Source organism: Phyllostomus hastatus, unplaced genomic scaffold, assembly GCF_019186645.2.
Source record: "Phyllostomus hastatus isolate PE091 unplaced genomic scaffold, TTU_PhHast_1.1 phas_scaffold_21, whole genome shotgun sequence".
Lineage (NCBI taxonomy): Eukaryota > Metazoa > Chordata > Mammalia > Chiroptera > Phyllostomidae > Phyllostomus > Phyllostomus hastatus.
Window position 1 is genome coordinate 13613146 of NW_025334017.1, and position 23144 is coordinate 13636289.

Consider the following 23144-nt stretch of genomic DNA (forward strand, 5'->3'; position numbering starts at 1 on the left):
AGGAGCAGTAACATTACTTAGGGCTCAGTGGACGGACCTAGATTTGGCCTGTGTTTGCCATTAAGTGGTTGGATAATCTTAAACAAACAAAACTCACCCCTCTTGGCTTAAAATTACAAATTTATAAAACGGGTTACTGGGAGAACCAAATGTTAACATGTCGACTCCTGCATAGATGTAAGACATTATTAAATTAGAAGTCAGGTATTTTAAATTTAAATGCACTTAAGGTACAATATAGACACATTACAGTCTCCAAAGCCATGTAAAACCCGAAGGCATTAAAATTTATTAAATGATGCAATAACAACAGAATTCTTTATTTACAATAGCATTATTTAACATCAAATAAGCAAAGAGCATCAGCAAAGCAATATTAACTTGCATAAATGTATTTAAAATTTCTCTGAATATATCTACCTTTGCATAAACTGCTCACACTAGAAATACAAACATCGATGCAGGTGAACAAAGTGATGTTCAGAGTCAACTCCATTTTGAAAATAAATCACAACCTGAAACACTGTAAGCTTTCTCCTGAAGAACCATAGTTAATATATTGCTTAATTTTACCCTTGTATAATCTTTTCATATACACACATCTCAGATGCAACTCAATGAGGAACTGTACAAATAAACCCACAAATGACAAAGGAAAAATAATGACAGTTAAATGTTTGAAGAAATGTATCATCATCACTATTTAACAACATAAAGGTTAAGTGATGATGTACTTATTCAAAAATTGTACACAATTCACTATACAAATATAATACATTGGACAGCTATGTAGGAATATACAAGACTTAAAAACAGATCTAAGGCATTATGCTAGATTTTAGCATATTGAGGTTCTTGCACATAGCTTTTACCTGTAGTAAGAAACTTAAAAGAGTTTGTTTTAGTCTATAAAGAAACACCAGGGAGAAAAGTCTAATTAAAATTGAAGCCACTACAGTAATTTTCTTTTGTGCAGAGAATGCTTTGCTCTTAGGCAGCATACTACCATACAAATACTAGAAAATTTTAAATTCACACCAACAATTAATGGCTTAAGTTGCATTTCAAAACTGATTGTGTATCTTTGGGTTCTACAGTGGGTGTGCGCCGCACATCTCATGTGTTCAGCCCCTATGAACTCCATTGTTAAGCACAGATTAAAAACTGCATTATATAAACTGCAAAAACATCGCTTCCGATCATTACAGGCCACAGGAGACACGTGTGGGCGGGGGCATCGGAATCTTTGAGTCAAACGAATTCATTGTAGTAAAAGAGCTCACTTCACTTTTTCAACTTACCACATTACACGGACACTTAAATGAGTCTCACAGCCAAGTGAACATATGTATACTTTTCACATTATTCGCTTTTTCACATTTAATAATATAAGTAAAACACTGATTCTTTGTCTTATCAAAGAAAAACTGAGGACTCAGTCTAACAAATTTACTGTGTACAGCTTGAGAAATACTGATAACGAAGGGGATTGATTTGGCTTTTGGTTCTACAGTGATCAATATGATCAGAGGATTCCTTCACTTACTTTTCTTCTCTTAATTAGATGTAAAGCAAAATCTATTCCCTGATCTGAGCCATAAGAGAATCTATCATCTCTTTTCCTTCAAAACAGCCATGACCATGAATTATTCGAAATGACCAGCATCACAGGTTTGCAGATTTGCCTGACTGGGGTCAACATTAAGACACAGTGGGCAGATGGATAAATAGTAAAAGAGACACAGATATTTTTTTGGACAGTGTTCTAGCGAAAGGGGACTAAAAACTCAAGACAAAACAAACCCAGCTTTCTCCTTTGTGCTGTGTAAAGTTACAGTCATTCTAAGTCACGTATTTGTAAGAAGCAACTGAAAACTGGTCACACTGGATCGTGCAGGCCAGAGAGCCTCGTCACACTGATGCGGTCATGGAGTTCGGGCGACATCGCTCGTCTTCTCCACCGCAGTGGGGCAACCCAGTGGTTCGGTGGAGGAAAGTAGAGCCTTTCGAAGGAGGCACGTGAGTTGGCGGCCACCGCCCTGTAGTGAGACCCCTCCCAAGTGGAAAAAAGTATCGAAATGCAAATTTCCAGGAAACTTCTTTCACATGGAGCAACACCGTCAGACTGTCTACTTACCGTTTATCTTTGGGCTATATCTCTCTAATCCATAATTTGTACATATAGGGAGAGATATAAATATAAATAGGGGTAGTTTATCCACTTTTCACCCTGCCACAAATAAACAATCAAATTTCAAGGAAAAAAACCTCTCTGTTCCTAAAAAGCCTGGCTAATGAGATATAAAATGCTTTGCTTTTTAGACATCAAAAAGACATCATTCTGAAATTTAGGTAAGAAAGTATGCGTCTTAGGGATTGGGGAGAAATAGCTCTAAAAAGGTAATCAGTTTCTTGATATTGCACTTGTCTGAAACTGACACCAATTAAGAAAAGATTATTCCCCTACCAGAGTGGGCAAGAAAAACAACCATAAAAGTGGCCTGCTAGTAACACATAGTCTTTCTAAGGTTCATTAAGAAAGAATATAAACATATAAAAATCAAGAACTGGTTCCTACAGCGGCTGCATATCATCAGATTAGATAAATGATTTATGAGCAGAATCACAAGGTTTAGAAAATAAAAAGTCTTAAGTCTACAAATTAGGTCTAATCAAGGCATTGATATCCTTTACAAAACACCTTTAGGAGACAATGCTATGAAGATATCTAATTTAATACTGAAGTACCTCATTTTTGAGTCAACTCCACAATATGTATACCTCACAAAAATTATACAATTAAAACACTTAAGTTTTCAACTTAAATTATTGCTTGTTTACATAGAAATTGGATTTTATGTACCTTACAAAACTTCGTATTAGTCAGCACTGCTAAAAACACGAAATAAAAAACACATGGCGGAGGTTAAATCTGTCGTGATATCTGCTGTCGATTCTGAACACACCACGATTTTCTGTGTCATAGGCCTGTGTCGCTGGGAACGGAACCAACGGAACGAACGTGCTTCCAAAGCAGGGGCCCTCGGGTGATTGCCATCAAGTCCTAACTTTGCTCCTCTCCTTGCCAGTAAATGCATTTTTTCTGAAATTTAAGTTAGCAATTGCTAAGTGGCTGGCAAAATATTTAAGGAAATGAAGGGTTTACCTGGTTTCTGTTGCTTTTATTGTTGCTATTGTTTTTTAAATGAATGGAAATGGGGAGGGGGGGAGGGGGAAGGGAAGAGTCAGGATCAGGGAAAAAAGAGGAGATGCTAATTCAAATTGTCTGATCAACCTAAAGGAAACTTAATTTGGAAAATGAAAAAAATTTCTTCTTGATTCATACTGTACCAATTTATATGAACTAGTTTGGTTTCAACAACAACAAAAACAGTACTTGTTAATGTTAACAGCCCTCTCACAGGCTCCTTTTCACCTGTCAGTAACTGGAAACTTCATTGACTTGGCCTTGAGAGCTTTCTGCAGATGCCACTCTGACTTCACCGGTCTTCACGTCTTGGGTGCCTGTCCACACAGCGCTGTCCTTGGTGTCCGCCCTGCTTTTGTCCCAATTGCAGGGTTGAGCATAAAACACCTGTAGTTTGATTTTTTTTTAAAAAGTCCTTTTCTTTCCCCCAGATGAAATCTGTATCTTCTGTACTAGACTGATTAGCCAGGGAAAACAAAGCAAGAAACCAGTGTCTGGAACCAAACAGGAACAGAACAAGAGCGTGGTTGTTTTCCTTAAATACGTACATTTAAATACATTCAATCTGACATGGGTATGAAATTTGCCTGTCAACATTTACTTCGCAGGAGAGATCTAAGTTGCACTAAGGTGAATGCAGTGAACAGACTGAGCAACTGTCTGGATGCAAGCTCCAGGCTGTCTCGGGCAGAGGCGGCTCCCCTGCCACAGCCGCTCCCCGGGGAGCCAGGCCCAGGCCCAGTGCTGAGCCCGTTCGGGCGGAACTGGCCTGCAGGTCAGTGGGGTCAAGACAAGTAGATGCAGCTCTCCAGACTGGTACGTGTTTTGAGCAAGTGAGCCCGGTCAGCTGAAGAAAGAAGTAACCAGTTACCTTCAGTGTCAGCAGTATTTCTGCAGAAAAACAGAGAGAAAGTTGTGAAAGATCTCTCAGTTTCTGGTAAAACCATCATAGAGAGCCCATCACAAAAACATCAAAATACTTGGCTGTTTTAAATAATGCCAGCCACAAAGGCTGCCTCTGAGTGAGTGACACTTGATTTTGATGCAAACAGATAGCACACCCCTAACTGAACACAAACAATGTTTGAGGCTCGCAGATCCCACACACTGTTCTGAAGGACACACTGCAGTGGGTTCCAAAGATTACTGAGGCCCCCAGTAGCTGAACTGCCCCTGCCTTTTGACAGCATCTGACCCAGAGAAGGGGCCACCACTTCAACATCTGCTGGTGCACTTCCTCTAACAGGTCCCTCTTGACCCTCCCTTACCGAGATACTCCCAAGGATCATGGGTGTATTCTTCCTGGCCTTCCTGAGCTAAATCACCCAGGGTTTGTTTGTTTTTTAATTTAAGGGAGGGAGAAAAACATCAATGTCTGCTTGCCACTCATGCGCCCCCTACGGGGGACCTGGCCTGCAACCCAGGCATGTGCCCTCACTGGGAAGCAAACCAATGACCCTTTGGTTCGCAGACTGGCACTCAATCCACTGAGCCACACTAGCCAGGGCTAAATTACCCAGGGTTTTTACTAAACTGGTGTTCTTGCTAGTTTCTGGCTGGTATGCACTGACAGTTTGAATACTGACTGGATACAAAGGGTTTTTTCTTTCTGTAGTGAGCAAGAATCGTGGAGGTGTTTCTGTGGTCGGTGTAAATATGCATGCCAATGCTTTTTCTTTGGCTATTGCCTATCTATCCCCCCAAAAGTTTTTATTCACTTAGCAAATATTAATTTAGCATCTACTCTGTGCCAGGTGGTGGGGATGTAATCATAGCATGGCATTTCCAGTTACAGCTATCAAAACATGCTGCATAGGCCCGGGAGACGACTGAACACCAGTGCGCACTGAGTCGTGTGAGGAGAAATAGCCTTGCTGTGGGAGCATATAACAACTGCTTCTGGGATTTAGATACTTACACAAGGGCTTTTAGCATCAGGTCCATTAAAGATTATCCAGTTTAAGTAAGATTAGGGAGGAAGTCAGCCCAAAACAGTGGGTTTCACCACAGTACCTTGAAAAGAGATCTGGGGAAACTATCGTCAGATTACGAATTCTAGTGGTCAGAGGTGGAGCTACATTCCTGGTTGGCTGGACAACTCTCCTTCCCAAGCTGAAAAAATTAACTTAGGTGACGAGACCTCTGATTATTTCCTGTTAGAGAAGAACATTTAATGGACTTTTCCCTGTACTATATTTATTCCTAATTTGTGTCACTTAAATGATTCTACATGGAAATACTCCCAGGCTCTGACTGAAATATGAAATCAGTCAAATTCCAGTTAGTCCAGAAGCACATTTTATTTATTTTTTAATACTTTATAAAATATATTTTACTGATTATGCTATTACAGTTGTCCCAATTCCCCCCGTCTTGCTCCCCTTCGCCTGGTATACCCTTTCATTCCAGCACCCCCTTAGTTCATGTCCATGAGTCATATATGTAAGTTCTTTGGCTTCTCCATTTCCTATTCTTAATGTTCCCGTCTATTCTGCTCCTACCAATTACACTTCTTCATCCCTGCACCTTTCCCTTCCAAACCCCTGCACCATTCTCTTCCAAACCCCTCCCATCTGATAATCCTCCAAATGATCTCTATATCTATGATTCTGCTCCTGTTCTGGTTGTTTGCTTACTTTAATTTTTATTTTATTTTTTAAAAATATTTTATTTATTTATTTTTAGAGAGGGAAGGGAGGGAGAAAGAGAGAGAGAAACATCAATGTGTGGTTGCTGGGGGTCATGGCCTGCAACCCAGGCATGTACCCTGACTGGGAATCGAACTATTTTTTATTTTATATTACTTATTTTTAGAGAGGGGGAAGGAAGGAGAGAAACATCAATGTGTGGTTGCCTTTCATGCACTACCCGCCCCCACCCCGCCCCGGGACCTGGCCTGCAATCCAGGCACGTGCCCTGCCGGGAACTGAACCGGTGACCCTTTGGTTCTCAGGCCAGCTCTCAAACCACCAAGCCACAGCAGCCAGGGCAGTTTGTTTGTTTGTTTTAGATTCAGTTGTTGACAGTCGTGAATTTGTTGTCATTTTAATGTCCATAGTTTTGATTTTATTCTTTTTCTTAGATAAGTTCCTTTAACATTTCATGTAATAATGGCTTGGTGACAAATTCCTTTAGCTTTACCTTGTCTGGGAAGCACTTTATCTTCCCTTCAATTCTAAATTATAGTTTTGCTGGGTAAAGTAATCTTGGTTGTAAGTCCTTGATTTTCATCACTTTGAATATTTCTTGCTAGTCCCTTCTAGGCTACAGAGTTTCTTTTGAGAAATCAGCTGACAGTCTGATGGGAACTCCTTTGTAGGTAACTCTGCTTTTCTCTTGCTGCTTTTAAGATTCTCTCTTTATCTTTAACCTTTGGCATTTTACTATGATGTTTCTTGACGTGGGTCTCTTTGCATCCATCTTGTTTGGGGCTCTTTGTGCTTCCTGGACTTGTACGTCTATTTCTATCATCAACTAAACAAAGTTTTCTTTCATAATTTTTTCAAATAAATTTTCAATATCTTGCTCTTCCTCTTCTCCTTCTGGCGCCCCTATGATTCAGATGTTGGTACATTTGGAGATGTCCCAGAGGCTTCTTATACTCTTCTCGTTTTTTTTTGAATTCTTCTTTCTTCATTCTGTTGTGGCTGAATGTTTATTTCTTCCTAATGTTCCAAATTGTTGATATGAATTCTGGCTTCCTCCCCACTTCACTGTTGGTTCCCTGTATGTTTCTCTCTACTTGACTCAGTGTTAACCTTCATTTCTTCCTTTATGTTGCTGCCGTTCTCAACGAGTTCTGAGCATCCTGATCACCAGTGCTCTGAATTCTGCATCTGATAGGCTGGTTATCTCCATTTCATTTAGTTCTTTTTCTGGAGTTTTGTTCTGTTCTTTCATTTGAGCCCTATTTCTTGGTCTCCTCAAGCTGGCAGCCTCCCTGTGTTTGCTTCTGTGTATTAGGTAGAGCTACTGTGACTTCCTGTCTTAATAGTGTGGCCTATTGTAGAAAAGGCACCTGTATATTGTGTGGACAGAGCCTTATGTAATCACCAGGGTGGGGCAATCCGCTTCACTGCTTTGTGGCTCTGTGTGGAGGGAGGGCTCGGAGAGGGGACAGTGCTGCTGCCTGGCTTCTGGAGGTTTGCCCAGCACTCATCCCGTTTCCAGTCACTTTGCCCAATGCACATATGCAACTGGCACCCTTCCAGCTGTTGTTCTGGTGTTGAGTCCCAGAGTGGGTGTGTGTTTGCTGTGTTCTAAGACCACATGGACCCTTTAAGAAGAGTCTCCTGAAAATCCGGCAGTTTCCTCCACTCCCCTAGTCTCCACTAATTTTTACAGCCAGAAACTATGGGGATTTATCTTCCCAGTGCTGGAATCCTGTGTTGTGCAGTCTGGCCTAGGGCTGGGCTCCCTTGCTCCCAAGGCATCCCTCTCAATTTTTACCCACACAGGTGAACGTGGGACTGTCCATTCTGCAGCCTCTGCCTCTCTCCATGCCACATCGCATCTCCTTGCCTCTCCACCCATCTCTGCATTTTCACTTCTGCTACCCATCTAGATGAATGTGCCTTCCTTAATCCGTGGTTGCCAGACTTCCACACAGTTCAATTTTCTGACAGTTCTGGGTGTTACTTGTTCTGAGGTTTAGTTGTAATTCTCCCTGTGGTTGTGCAAGGAGGTGAAGCGTGTCTACCTATGCCTCCAGCTTGATCAGAAGTCTGGAGGAACATTTTAATCGAGAAGTGTATACACCCTTAGAAACTTTAAGGCAGTATTCTTTAACATGGACAGATATCAATAAGCATATCTGAGCCAGAATCAGGTCAGTGACAAAATGCTGAGTGTGGCTTGTGTCACTGGGGCAACATTCATGGCGTCCCAGCTGCTCCATGGAATGTGAAGTCATTAACCTTTTTGTACCTAATACGTCTTAGGGCTGTTGTGACGATTAAACAAAATGATGTACACAATGTGTTTAAATAGTTCCTGGGACATACTAAGTGCTCAGTAAATGTTACCATCATCAGCATCACCAACTCAAAGTTGATCCTAGTGTCCACAACATTAGTAAATACAAGTAATTACAATTATACTTTATACAAGAGCCATGAGGCCGAGCAATAAACTCAATTTTAGTATGTTTAAATATTTAAATATAAAGGAATGCTGTAACTCCTATAATGGAAAGAATCTTTTGGTTAAATAAAATACCTGCTTTTATCTACATAGTTTTTTGGTAAGTAAGTCCACAGTTGCAATTAACAGTGAATCATAGTAGGTTCTAGCTCAACAAATAGAACCCAATTACCTATACAGATTCTGAAAAGAGGTCCTTGATTGGCAACAGTGCAGAGCACATCAGAGCGACACGGCGGATGAGGTGCCTGAAGCCCTCTGTGCTCATGTCAGTAGTACAGGGACACGTGCAGCGTGGTGACCCATTATTGCTCATGGATTAGAGGGGATATACTGTCCATACATTCTCTGAATGAAATAAGAGTGTCTGCAACAGACTGTTCCCTGGCCTTAACACCCAGCATAAACAGAGCGCAGACAGATAAGCTAGATTCAAGAGGGGACTGGAAAAAAACCAGAGAAAGTGAGAGGAGTATGAATGGCTGGGGACAGATGATGACCAGAGAACTCTCACCATGGTTCCTGAAAGGTACCTTTGATGAAGACATCCTGTGTTACTGAGGTTGCTTTTCTGTGATCTTAACAATAATCATTCCATTCCAGTTTTACCGGGCACCCATCAGGCAGTTGGACATGCATGAAGGTAAACACCTTGGTTCTCGGGGCGCACCCTGCCTGATGTTCACCTCTCTACCACACCCAGCACCAGCTTTGTGGATTGTTGAGTCTGGGAGGTCCCTGCCTCTCCCTGCCTTCCTTTGGTGCTGCTCAGGGTGGTCCTCCTCTCCTGTGGTATAGTCCACCACTCACTAGCTGGGTGACCTTGGATAGATGACTTAATCCTGAGATTCACTCTTCTCGTCTAAAAATGTTGGGAGAAGTTGGGGGAGGGGAGTGTAAGGGGGCTAAATGGCAATAGAAAAAAATTACAGTAAAAATGTTGGGAGGCCCAGTGTTAGAGACCATAGGCACATCCCCGTCTTCTTTTAGAGGTTCTTCCCTCCCAAGATTAAGCACCCAATGCCTAAGGCCAACGGCTCTTCTACGGGAGCTGAATCATGTGTCTTTCTCTTCCCTTTGGGATCCATAAAAGGAGAGAAGGGAATGGCACCAAAGAAGTAAATATCTGTTCCTTTTCAGCCTTCTCCAATGCTGCCTGTATAAAACCCTTAGGAAAACCTTACAAGGCTGCACTGTCCTGTTGGCAGGACAGTAGAGTGCAGGGGCAAAGAGTGCACCCTGAGCTCAGCCTGCCTGGTCCACTCCTTGCTAGCACAGGACCACGGAGGCAGGGCTTTAAACCCCCAAACGGTACTTCTGCCACACACTTGTGCTGCAGTTTAAATGAGGTAATTTAAATAAAGCCTAGCAGAGAATTAGGGTTGTAGTAAATGCTCAATATACATTGGTGATTTTGTAATTTTTAAAAAAGTCTGTGACCACCCAAGTGTTCTGCTTTCCATGTGGCAAGTCTTTTCCTTTCGATGGTAACATAGCAGCAGGAGGATATAAGGCAAGTGAACTTCTGGGCCAGTGGAAGACAGGAGGGAAAGACCGGGCTGCTGGCCCGGCCCACGAGTAACTCTGAGGGTCCTACCCCACCAAGTGGCTTTCCCAGGGTGCCTGCTTGGCTGGGGCCCTGGTCTGTGCTGGCACACAGCCACACTGAAAGGTGAGGGAGGTCTGGCAGATTCAGAGAGGGAAATTCGATCTGGTCCCCAAACACATCCCCTCCTCCACAGAGAGACGATGTGCTCACAGGTTCAGCTTCCTGGTGCTTTGGGGTTCAACTGGGCTGTCCAACTGTGGAAGCCTCATCATCACTAGTGTTAACATTCCTCTGGGATGTGCCCCCAGGTTCCAAGCTTCTACTTTCTGCACAAAAGCCGTCGCTGGGCCATACGGCCATTACCTGTGGAGACGCTATGGAGGGGAGACCAGGACCAGCATGTGGGGAGGCACCAGCTCCCCTCCAGGGGTCTTGAAACCTCAGGTGAGGGCACATTTAGAGTCTAAACATATGGTCAGTATATAACACATTCCATTTTCTGTTTGACGTTAACCATGTAGATGTGCTGTGCACCTGCATACAGACAGATAACATCTACCAGACTCCTAACCACAGGCTTCTCTGCCGGGTGTGACTGTGCTTCTCTGAACAAGAAACGCTACACAGAGAAAGTTCACACTCTGTTATCAAAATTGATGCTACTGCTCTTTAAACTTGAATGGCAATCTCAACAAAACCATCCAAGATTCACTTTTTTTGTAGGACATTCAACACCAATCCTACATTTTCTCCACTGAGAGACAACTTCTAACATACAGAGTTATCTAGCGCTCATGTATCTACGGTTTTAGGGCCCCACAGCCTCAGGTGTCACAGAGCTTTCCTGCAACGGAGCTCCTGCTGGGCACACAACCTGGCTGGGCTCGAAGTACTAATTATTCTACTATTTCAAGATTTGGTTGAACCAGGTAACATTACTCTCCTTTGAACAAGTGTCTAAGGTAACGAGGAAAGAATATATAAGATTGTTACCTAAAGAAAATGGAATATAGACAAATACTTAAAAAGCAAAAGTAATTTAAATGGTTTGCCCTAACATGACAAATTCATTGCCACTTTATGTTTTGTTTTGCTATAATATCACTCCAGGACATAATTAGTGTTCTTAATTTATACAACACAATCAGCTCAATTAAAATCAGCTTAAACAAATAATTATTCACACAAAACCACTTTTAAGTAGATAAAATTAGAAGATATTTTTAAAAAATCACTGGCATTATAACTATCTTCAAGCTATCTGCCAATTTTGGTCTATAAAATATTCATGCTCACTTAACCCTGTTCACACGTCTCCACTGTTTCTTACCCGTGATGCGTCTGCCTCCTGCTTAATCATATCCATTCCAGGCAGCTGGTTTGGGAAAAGGCTGCCTCCCCTCAGAGCAGGATCATTAACCTGAGGGTCACAGGAAAGGACAGGAGCTATTTTTAGTGGGAAGTCCAAAAGTGCAGTGGGGAACAACCACCCACCTTCCTCTTGTTGGTTTTTGCCAGTAAAATGCAGAGAAAGATGACCCCATAAAAATGGCTATATCCCTCTATCTTTTCTCTCATGTATACATTTTGGGAAAAGTAGGGAGAATCATGAAAATAAATATTTGTAATATACTAGCTGTCTTCAAATTAAATTTTATTTGCATTCTATATAGAAAATCCACAGAGACGATCATGCTAGAAACATTTTCATGTCATATAACATGTTCATTTTGGGGGGCTAAAGTAGACCAATGACTCATATTTGGGACTTTGAAATCATCTGAGAGGCTCTTCATATCCCTGTTACTAGGCAAGTTATTGATTAGCAAGAGCAGTGTGAATACCCAAAACTGGGCTGAATTTGTGAAATTTTCCGTGACTAAGTGAATTATTCATTAGCATTTGTACATCTTTTGCAAGTTTCAATATGAATGTACAAATGCTGATAGAGAATTGATTCTGTCATAAGATACACACTGCAGTGTTTTTTTTGGGTTTCCAAAATAATTGATATTTGAAAGGCTGAAATCCATGCAATAGTCATAAAGCAATCTGAACAATTAAAAATGCACCAATTTACAGGTGTGCAGGTTGATTAAGACCAATGTTAGATTAGACCATCTTAACAGCCCTCACTATGCACACTTTTCCTAGAAAGCCAATCAGGAACCACTAGTGGCCTGTTTTTGTTGAAAATTCAACATCAGCACTACATTTTCTCTGTCAAAAAGATAAAAGCCTGCATTATTGCTACTCGTATACATACAACTTTCTTAAACTGCAAAGGACTTTAAGTTTTCTCATACACCACTTCAGATTTTTATTAACCTCTTGTTACATAACAAAATGCTGAGGCACTGCAAAACTCAGTAAATTTTCAGTAAACTGTAGTTAACCAATATCAGAATTAAATAGACCTAAATCAAACTTCCAGTCTTTCACCATTCTCACACCTGTGACCCAACTGTGCTCTCCATGACATATTGTCTATGCTATTCAAACCTTCTTTGCCTCAGTTTCTCAGTATATGAAATAAGATTCAGGGTCCTTGCCACATCTATACTTTGGATGAACTAGTGAGGTGGTAGAATGCCAAGCCTTTGGTGCCCTTTAAAAATAAGATCTATAAACAGAATTTGAAAATTATCAACCAGTAATAATGGTTTCTTTAACCCTGGATCAGCCCAGCATAGATTTTTGAGTCCTACTCTGGCCATCTGAGATATCAGGTGCTCTGAGTCTCTCTCCCACCAGTGGAGCTAGTGTCTACTTAGGGTGGTAGAATTTTTCAACGTTATTCAACATAAAATAGCATCATTAAAAAAAAATTAACCAAAAAAATCACAGCATCCACATCCAAAGTTGATAAAAAGTAGATTTTGGATCATCTGTGTCAATCTCCGTGCATGAATGAAGTCTTGTTTAAAGCTAATTGGATGGTAGATAGTTTGGCCTGTGATTCATCTGGTTTTACAGTTAGGAGAGAAAAAAATCAATTAAACTATAAATCCAAATAAAGCTATTTAAAAAAGCACATTCACCATTCCATGTTTAGAGATTCATATTAGCTGTTGCTAAATTCCTCAAACAAGAGGAAAATTTAAATGACAAGAAAGTTAAGAAATATTTTGAAAGACTCTCAAACAGCCAGGAATCCCTCCATGCATATTTCGTCATTAACAGGTATTCCTGTACAGTGTACTAACACAGGTGGAAAGACAGTCTTCCAAATTGTGGGAGTTAACAGCAGATGCTGAGTACATGGAAAGACACACTTCCTGCAGCAGTACAGAGAAAGTTATGATTGGAGGAAAGTTCTGATTGGAGGCCCCCTGAGGTGCTCACCTGCTCGGGACCCATGGAGGACAGCCCCGACGTAGGCACGGAGGTCACTGAGGTCATGCTGATCTGTCCTGTCATCTGGTTCATGTTGCTCATCCCACCTGTGTTGGTCGCCATGGATACATTGATGTTCATATTATTATTGTACATGCTGGTGTTTGCTTGCTGCCCAAAGTGTGGTGGGGACTGTTGTGAAAACATGCTAGAATGCAATGAAGACATGTAAATGTTAGTGCCCTCGTGCAAACAGGCAGGCAGTTCTGAGCACTTGTTTCCTAGGCTCTGACTTCAGAAGGAATAAAACTAGGCAGAGAAAGCCTGGGGTGGGACAGCCAGCAGGTGCTGGGGTCAGAAACAACAGGGCTCCAAGTGGTCAATGAAGCTGTAGGGACAACCACAGCCCTGTGAAGGTCTGGAAGTCTGTTTCCCACTTTTGTGTCTGCACCGGACAAGCTTACTGTTTGCTTTTGTTATGCATACCGATAAGTATAGCTTCTAGGGCACTGCCTTCCTCAGTAGTTTCTACCGTAAGTTGGTGGGGTGCTACCTTCTTAGGGAAGGTCCTTTTACTACCAAGGAGAAGATTTTATGCTAAGCTTCTTCAAATTCTGGTGACTTCTGCCCTAGAAAAAGTAAGCTGGCTTACTTAGCAGTTTCCTTGATACTGCTTTCTTGTGTAAAGAAGTTAAAAGAGATTCGTGGTCTGCAGAAAGTTCCCTGGTGATCATTTATATCAAAAAGACACAGAAACACAGCACACCTGTTTCCAGCCATGTTCCCCTGTGCCCATCCATTCATGTCAGAGGAGGCCTGATAGGCTGGGTTGGCCTGGGGCTGCTGCAGCATGGGGCTCTGGGTGTGTGCCATTCTGGGTGACATCAGAGGGCTCTGGGGCGCGGTGGCCCCAGTAAAGCCAGGATCAGGTTGCTGACTTATTCCTTAAACAAAAAACAAAACAGAAGTCCAAAGGAGATTGTTAGTTTTACCATAGAGACTCGGGAAAGAAAGAGAATGTTCAAATTAAATACACACAGAAAATTACTTTGAAATACCTGGTCATGTACTGGTTAATTACATATATTTTAAACATTCCAAGCTGGGATAAAATGCATGCAGAAAAAAATCTCCATGTCTTAATTCTCTACAGTAATTACACTAGACACCACATTAACCACTGTGGCTAGAAACAGAGAGGGAAAATACTATTTTCCCCCATATCCCTTTCCAAATCAACAATGATCAAATACATATTTCTCTGCAACCTAGAATAGTCTTAACATTTTTATATATCACCATAAGGACTATTTAAAACTTAAACAGGATTAAAGTTCAACTATATATAAAAAGTCAACACACTCAGTAATTTTTCACTGCATTAATAACGGATTCATTCTCTACGATCAGACATTCACAGTGAGCTCGCCTGCCTTCACAGAGGGCTCTAGGGCCCTGCAGTGCAATCCAAGTTAGCAAGAATAAGAAAAAAATTCAATGCAAGCTTCTTGTTCAGTTTAGAAGCAAATGGCATTTACACTAAAAGAAAAAAAAGACTTTTAGAAGACTTTTCTAAATCATCAAAAAGGAAATAGAGGAAAAAAAAGGAAATAGAGGAAAGGAGCTTGAAAACAAAGAGGCAACTTAGAAAATTTCAGGATGGTGTTAAGGTAAGCAGATTTTTGCCTAGATGTATAAAACATGCATATTTAATTAATACTTAAATTAGCCATACAGAAAAGTTGAAGATCACATGAGAAAAAGCTGTACATTAACTTTCTGTTTCTTTAAAGAAAATAGGAGACATGAATTTAAGCAACACAAAGACTTGATAGTTATTTATAGATAAAGCTGATAAAACATAGGGAAATTCATTCTGAATATTATCATAAGTGCTTACTTTTATCAATATTTTGACTATTAATTAATTGAACATAACATGCACACAAATATCAACATTTATGAGATTACACACTTGTCTCTTTAGGCTGACATTGAGCAACAAATCAATATGAAGAAAACTAAGAGGCCTTCCTTTGTGGTTTCTATATAGCATTTCTCAAGAATTATCTATTCATTAAAGATTTGGTGTAATCTTCAAAGTCTTTATTTTTCAATGTTGTAGAATGTCTCTAATATTTACATTTATACATGTCTTTCAATATTTTGTGTATATCTATTGATTTGTTGAGTCAGACTCAGAGGTTTTCAACTATAAATATATACACATCCACCTATGTTTATAGACACGGACATAAACACACAAATTCATACACGCTCACACACACAGCTGGTGCACTATACACACGCACACTTACTTCGGTCATTCTTAAAGTAAGACCTGCACTCAGAGAAAAGGTGGTACCTGAGCTGAGAGACTGGAAGGTACTGTGCTGGACCTGGGGACTCCTGACAGGCCCCAACTGTCCTCCCAGGTTTCCTATCATTCCCTGGTTAGCCAGAGTCATCTGGGAGCCATGCAAAGAGCTGTGAGAGAGGAGCTGTGACCCAGGACTGGGGGACACTGGGGAGAAAGGACTGGAGAAAGGTGGTGGGGATGTGAGTCCAGTACCGTAGTTTGGAGGAAATGGAAACTGCTGTGCATTTGCTTGGGGGATCCGGGGGTTGCTCATGGCTGCAGGCATACCACTGGGAGCCACCATGCTTGATGTCATGTTCAACCCTTGGCCTCTCATCATCAAAGTTCTTTGCTGAACTTGCTGTTGCTGATGCATTTGTCTCTGTCGGAGATGCTGGTTCAGGATTTCCCTCTGCCTCTGGGCCAGCATCTGTGCATTAATAGGTGCCTGAAATGGGGGCAATCCAGGACAGAAAACATTGAGGGCAGACACAGAGTGAAAAACAGTGTATTAGAAATAGGAGAACAATGGTAGTCTTGTCCAAAATTATTTGGAAAATAAATTTACATGGAAAGAACATTTTAGAGTTGAACAACTAGTGGATGAGAATGAGAGCCTTTAAGTTCCACAGAGAGGATGATTATTCCGAAACACTGCAATGATGCACATGGGTTAAGTTCAATGTTAATACCAATTAAATTGTGGCTTGTGGTGAGAGGACAGTTAATTGCAGGGCTTCACAATAACTCCAGTCCCATCTATAAGAGGAATCTGATATAAACTTTAAGGATGGCAGTTTAGAGTCTCATTCAAGGGGCATTCAAGTCCAAAGGGAATCTAAATCACTGTGCCAAAAGGTGCTTGAAGCATTTCAGAAAAGGCTGAGCAGAGGCAGGAAGAGAGGGGGGCACACAGGGAGGGACAGGTGAAGTGAAGAGACACATCTGCTGTCAGCAAGAGGTATAAGGGTGCTCATGGGCCCTACCAATACACAGCAGATCCTCATCACTCGTGGATTCCTTAACTGTGAACTCGCTCGCTCACTAAAATGTATTTGTATTCCTAATCAATATTCATAGCACCACTGTCATTTGTGGACAAGTGCAGAGCGGTGGAGAATCTGAGACACTTCCTGTGCACATTCCCTCCCGACTCTGCCTTCTTGTTTCCACCCTCATACTGCAAACAATCATCCTTTTTGTGGACTACTTAGTTCCACATTTCTCACATTGTTGTACTTTTGGTTGGCGATTCTCCAGTTTAAAAGGGCTCCTGGGAGCAGTGTTGAAGGGCTGTGTAGTGATCCCAAGCACAAGAGGCTGGATTTGCCTTATAGAGAAAATATGTTAGATGAGTTACAGGTTAATGAACTGGCTGTGAGTTTAATGTTAATGAATCAACTTAAGTAAGTTGTTTTCATATGGAAACACACCCAAGACAGGGTTATATATTGCTAGATTGCTGAAAATGTTATGACCAGAGGCTTGTAGGAGCTTAACCCCTTATTTCTTCTAGAAGCAGTGAGTGGTTCAGTATCTGCTAATTCTGTGCTTGCAGTGACTGTATGGAACACAATACATGTGAATGATGAGAATCACCTGTACCTGGCCATAACAATGCAGTAGTTAGGAGGAACCTTGAAAGTGACGGACTAGATAGATAACTGAATGACATTACAGATCCACTGTTTTCACTTGGATCTTATGGAGTCTAAGTTACTTTATGGGGGACATCAAGCAAAGAGAAATCACAGGAGATGTCAGTTGGATACAGGGAAAGCTGATGGCTAGTCTGCTCCTTACCTGCGTTGGTACTCCAGGCCTCAGAGTCAAGTTCACATTTGAAACATTGCTGATTTGATTCATAAGGGGCTGGCGATTCTAAATGGACAGACATAGGAATCAGTACACTTTTAAATCACAATGTTTCATTTCAAATCATCTTCCTTAAAAAAAAAATCACCCTCCTAACCCACAATCTGCATACTGGTACATACTGAAACCCCATGGTTTGTAGCTGAATTTCCATAAAAGCTAGTTTTGAATGAGGTATCTCACTGCTTATAACTGGGAAATTATTTTGGACTGTTTAGAAACATGCTGTTTGCAAGGGAGGAGAATGCTCAGAAGAGGGGGCCAAGAGGAAGACTAGAAAGAGGCAGGTGCTCATCACTCACAATAATGAAAGGAGACTTGAAAGCCTGCAACATTATTACTTGCTGTAGTCTGTCCAGGCTTGTTGCTAATAGTGACTGTTTTTGTCCTGAGACAGGACTCACGACAGGAGCAACCAGTATCCTGAGTGCTAGCTTTGGGCTAGAAACTGTGCTAGGTCCTTTAAACGTGTACATATCGCCCCTGTTCTGTACAATAAGCTCATTTTACAGAATGAAAATTAAGGCGCAGAGAGCTTAAGATTAGATCATTAGTAAATAATGGAGTTAGAATATAAAAGGATAGTTACTTGGTACTGGAGTAGGGTTAGTAGAGGAGAAAAAAAAAAAGAAGTAGAAAGGAGTATGAAAATTGTGGGATCACCTTGGAGAAGTTTTCACTCACTTAGAAAGCATGGAATGAGATTTAATCTACACAATTTTTGCACCATCTGGCATTGGTCTTCCCTCCCCTTCCCCTACCTCCAGGTACCCACAGAGAACAACGTACCTGCTGTGCTTGGAGGCGATGCTGCAGTTGAAGTCTCAGCTGATTAGGCTGGTTCTGCACCAGGCCTGTGGGCCTGAGGCCAGGTCTGGGCTGCATGCGGAGTGTGGCATAACTAGGCCGCTGCCCCATGCTGTGGAAGTTGGGGTCTTGCATGGGAGAGTAGCTTCCCTGGGCCATTTGTGCCTGAGACGCATACTGTTGTGGGAAAACAGGTGCCTTCTGCTCCAGCATCATGTTAGAATCCTGACTCGAGAACTGGTCTGGATCTACTGCTTGGCTCTGAAGAAAAAGCCCCCAAGGAACAAAGAAATAAAACACTAAAAACAGCAGAGGAAATATAAGGCTGGCCTCTCTCACTGTCAGAGAGTTGAAGCTTTTCATACTGTACTACTACATAAAGGCACTTTTAGTTTGACTTCACCTTTCTTCCTAGGAAAGCCTCTTTCTTCAATAAATCCAGTTTTGTGAGGAAGGAAGCAGGGGTTGCGCCTGACTCCCAAGGGAAGGGACACAGGGGCCAGGACTACGAATGCCACCTACTCAGTCCACCAGACACTGACCTGGACTTTAAACACACATGTTTAATGTTGTGTGTGTGTGTGACAAATTACTCATACTTGTATAATTCATTTAAATGAAACAACTACCTTGTTATGTATCTGGAATCAGCAGTGTCGGGGTTCCCACCACAATTATTCCCATTTTGCAGATAACAAAACTGAGACTCGGAGAAGTGAAGCAAATTGCAACCAGCCTACCTGGCTAGTGAGTAGTGGGTTCCAAACCAGTCTGCGACTTAGGATCACCAGTATGATACACTGCTTTTATTTAACTGTTTCCTGGGGCTGTCAGAACTTCCTACACACCCCACATTCTGTCACTATCTTATCACCTACTAGACAAATTTCATGTGTTTTGGCATTCTTGACTTCTAAAGGCTCCCCTATCTGGGTCATAATGGGGTAGGGGTAGAAAACCCAGAACTTCTACAAGGGGGAATAGCTCAGACCCATGTGACCTTAAACATCTAAGTGTGAAGTGGAAAAGTGTACCTGGCTAATTCTCCTCCTCCGTCTACTTCTAGGAGTACAAAACCCCGGATCTATTAGAGGGAAGGCCCCAACAGCACAAACATCTAGGAGGTTTTCTTTAGTGTAATAACATCCTAGGCTTCTTCAAACCAGCCTAGCCATGTTGGAGCAGGGGACTGGAGACACCCAGGATTCAGGTCAGTGTGGCTCTGAGGTTGGCCCATGAAGGCTGGGCCCATTATCCCCTCCCCATGACAGTTTTAAAAAATGTGGATGGAGTCTACGTGGGGGAAACCATTCGTTGTTTAATTATTGCTCTAACTAAATTCACAAAACTATCTCAGAACTTCACTTCCCTCGACTCCACCTAATAACCACATTCCCATAATTCAGTTTAATATGATATAAGGACGGATTTGATGAGACAAAACAGAATACAAATAAATGAAAAAAAAAAAAAAAAGAAGACTAAAAATATTCAACAATGAAATGACGCCAGTTTTGATAAAAACAAGGCACCCAGCAACCCCAAGGATCACATTTTTAAATGTCACTTAGATAAAACTCAAGGACAATGACACTGAATGTAAAATTCTAACTACCACCCAAAAGCACAGTAAACCAGCCACACAGGAAATATATTAACTCCATTTTCCTTTCTTGATTTATTTCAGGTTATATCAGGTAGCCTTAACTCATTTCTTTCCATTATGCTGTTCTCAGTATGAATTGACGAGTTTTAATTAACTCCCACTATGTCTGCCAAACGGTGGGGATTATGACAAGACTATCTTTAATGCTTCAGAGAAGTCTCCAATGACTCTGCATCATCATCATCACAGACCCTCCCTCACAACACGTCAGACGTGCAAGAAGTTGACTGGACACTGGGAGGCACTTTTTAGTCATAAGAAACGAAGATGACTCATGCCGAGAACGGAAGATAGGAGCATGACTGTGACAGTTTTTTCTAGGTTACTCCTTATACAGCAAACCAGCAAGGCTGCTTCACACCAGTTTAGCTGGGTGGCCAAATTCAGAAAGCACTATGTTATTTCATGAGACTGTGTTAGGTTATTTCTTGTATTACTGATCTAAATAGCAGAGAATTACTTTAAGTAACTAACTAATGACCAGAAGGAAGGGAGCTAAATAAGTAGTACATTAAGATTGGTTAACTTCTTTATATTCCCATGTACGCTTAATTATCCCCAAAACCACTGTGGGCAAAGGTCAAAATGATATTTGAGTGTTTCCTTTCCATACTGACAGCACTCTCGCAAACCTGGTGAACGTCCCTAAAACCCGCAGGACTTCCTATAAGGAGCGTGGCAAGCATCAGCCCCACAAAGTGACGTGGTGCAAGAAGGACAAGGATGCTCTGTACGTGCAGGGAAAGTGGGGTTAGGACAGGAAGCAGAGTGGCTGTGGTGGGCAGACTAAGCGATTTTTCTGGGGAAAAAAAAAAAAGGCTAAAAGTAAAGAAGATTGTGCTGAGGCATGAATGCGTTGGGCGCAACTGCAGATCTAAGAGAATGCTGGCTGTTAAGAGATGCGAGCATTCTGAACTGGGAGGAGATAAGAAGAGAAAGGGCCAAGTGATCCAGTTCTAAGCTTCATATTTTGTTTTATTATGTGACAATAAAATCTTGAGGATACGTTAAAAAATTGATTTTTGAATGACAGTAAAATGACTTCTGCTAAAGTATGTGCAAAGTATTCTTTTAGAACAAATAACTTCCCATCACTAGCCCACAAATATAAGATTAATACAGTGATCGCAGATACTGGATTTGTGTTTTTGTTTTTTTTTAATCCTCACTCGAGGATATATTTATTGATTTTAGAGTAAGAAAAAGAGAAACGTTGATCAGTTACTTCTAGTATGTGCCCTGACCAGGAATTGAACCTGCAACCTTTGGTGTATGGGATGATGCACCAACCAATGGAGCCACCTGGCCAGAGCACAGATACTGGTTTTTTTGATGACAGCATTCTGGGTCACTGGGGCAGCAATGTTCCATTCTGGGTCTCTCTGCTTCTTGCATGTCCCTTTTTGTCATTATTAGGTGAGCTGGACCTAAGTTTCTGCCTTTCAGCTCAATAACCCAAATTCTATGTAAAGCTCATTTTCATTCTTGGGCCAGAGTTTATGTGGGAGTAACAAGGAGAGGGAGACAAAGAAAATAAAGCTAGCCTGGTATTAGGTAAAAAGAAAAATTCTAAAAAGCAGACTGCAGATTATCTGTCAGCAAAAGGAAACAGAAAACAAACACCCTTGTGCCCCTGAGAATCGTGGCTATACCAACTCCGCCTGTGCGTACCTGGCTGACCAGTTCGGGTATTCCCAAGGCTCTATCGATCTCCTCTAGGCCATCGAAGTTCCGCAAGGCCAAGTAGAGCTGGTCCAGGAGAGCTCCTTCATCACTGGGAGACTCTGCCGCAGGATGTGGACACAGCAAGTCGTCCGGAGAGCTGCCAAACGGCTGCCTGTAGAGAGACAGACTTCACCTTGGGCCCATGGGAGGGCTCATCGGTTGGAGAACAATTTTTTTTCCTTAAAGGACAAAAGTATCGGTTGACTTCTGGGGTCTTTGTAGAAAAATACTGTACCAGCCAGAACAGAACAAAATAACAACCCAAAATAATATACAGAGAGCATCTGAGATCTTGCTCCCTGGCACATGTTGTCAGTTTGTCTCAAATAAACTCTTAAGAAAAACGTAGATAGACTCTAATAGAGACTTATGTGAGTCCAGGGCCCACGTGATTAGCATATTTCCAAAGATCAACACTGACCCCTTAAGCACATATATATTTATTTTGCACTCAAGTAATCAAGGGACTTTCCTGAAGTTTTGTAGGAGACTAATTGAATAGTCGTATTTCGCACGAGGTATGCTGATCACCCCTCACCCAGGGGAGACTAGAGCTTAACAGGCATAAAAGCTATATGAAGTTTTTGAACTCAGCTGTCACTAGACTAAACTTGACTGGACTAATAGGGCATTTTTAGTCACGTATGCTAGACTTGTGAACATTTATGAACGCCCTCAAGAAGTGTAGTGGTTAACCTTCCTGAGTTAGATGAGAAAAGCCAATCATGAATATGCAAATTATGTTCATTATTCTATAAGGTAATAGGTGATAAAACCATAATACTAAACTCCAAATTCTATGGTATATAAAACTCCTATAATTTAAATTAACTGACAAATTGGGAGAGATTTTTAAAAAGAGCTTCTGAATGACTTTAATACCAAAAGTGAAATGATACTTATATTTTGCCAAAATAGTCTAATATTTACCCACAGAGTAGTATAATATATGACTTTTTGGAGGAAATAAATTTACAGGTAAGTAACTTCATTCTTAAGTGAAAACAGACTCATCAAAGGATGAAGTTGCCTGCTTAACCCAGTTTAATATGCCATATTTTCTGAAGATAGCTTAATATGCCACGTTGGCCTACAATCCTGAAATGCTGATTATAAAAGCCTACAATTTCAAACAGTTATAACAACACAGTACAGTAAAAGATAATCTAGACTCTCCATTTATCCCTAGTTACTTGTAAAGAAAAATCACCCAATTAAGTGTCCTTTGATGACACCCTTACCCACTGTCCCTGGCCCCAAGCCTGCAGTCCCACTGCCTCTGAGGCGTTGTAACCAGGCAGTGCAGCCAGAAGCACGAGCCATGTGGGCACACTAAGGGATTCCACCAATACTCTCATGGGCTCTGTTCTCATTCTGGGACTCTTTCTACACCTGCCTCCTCTCTCTACCATTGCCTTGGTTCTCAGTAAACAGCAGGCACTGAACTAGTTCCTCCACTGCCCTGCCACACCCTCCC

At 41.4% G+C, this 23144-nt stretch overlaps 1 protein-coding gene and 1 pseudogene across 10 annotated transcripts in view; one reads left to right on the forward strand and one right to left on the reverse strand.

The window, feature by feature from the left end:
• Positions 1-266: 266 nt before the first annotated feature.
• Positions 267-23144, reverse strand: part of NCOA2 (nuclear receptor coactivator 2) — a 284205-nt gene continuing 261327 nt past the window's right edge. For all 10 annotated transcript variants that reach the window (XM_045860737.1, XM_045860743.1, XM_045860736.1 and 7 more), the window contains 8 exons: positions 21614-21779; positions 18259-18537; positions 17398-17475; positions 15808-16042; positions 14002-14179; positions 13245-13443; positions 11230-11319; positions 267-4099 (listed from right to left, as the gene is read on the reverse strand). In XM_045860737.1, coding sequence (XP_045716693.1) covers positions 4088-4099; positions 11230-11319; positions 13245-13443; positions 14002-14179; positions 15808-16042; positions 17398-17475; positions 18259-18537; positions 21614-21779 — 1237 coding nt within the window. In that variant the 3' untranslated portion in view covers positions 267-4087. The remainder of the gene's footprint in view (positions 4100-11229; positions 11320-13244; positions 13444-14001; positions 14180-15807; positions 16043-17397; positions 17476-18258; positions 18538-21613; positions 21780-23144) is intronic.
• On the forward strand, positions 19450-20902 carry LOC123833212 (annotated as a pseudogene).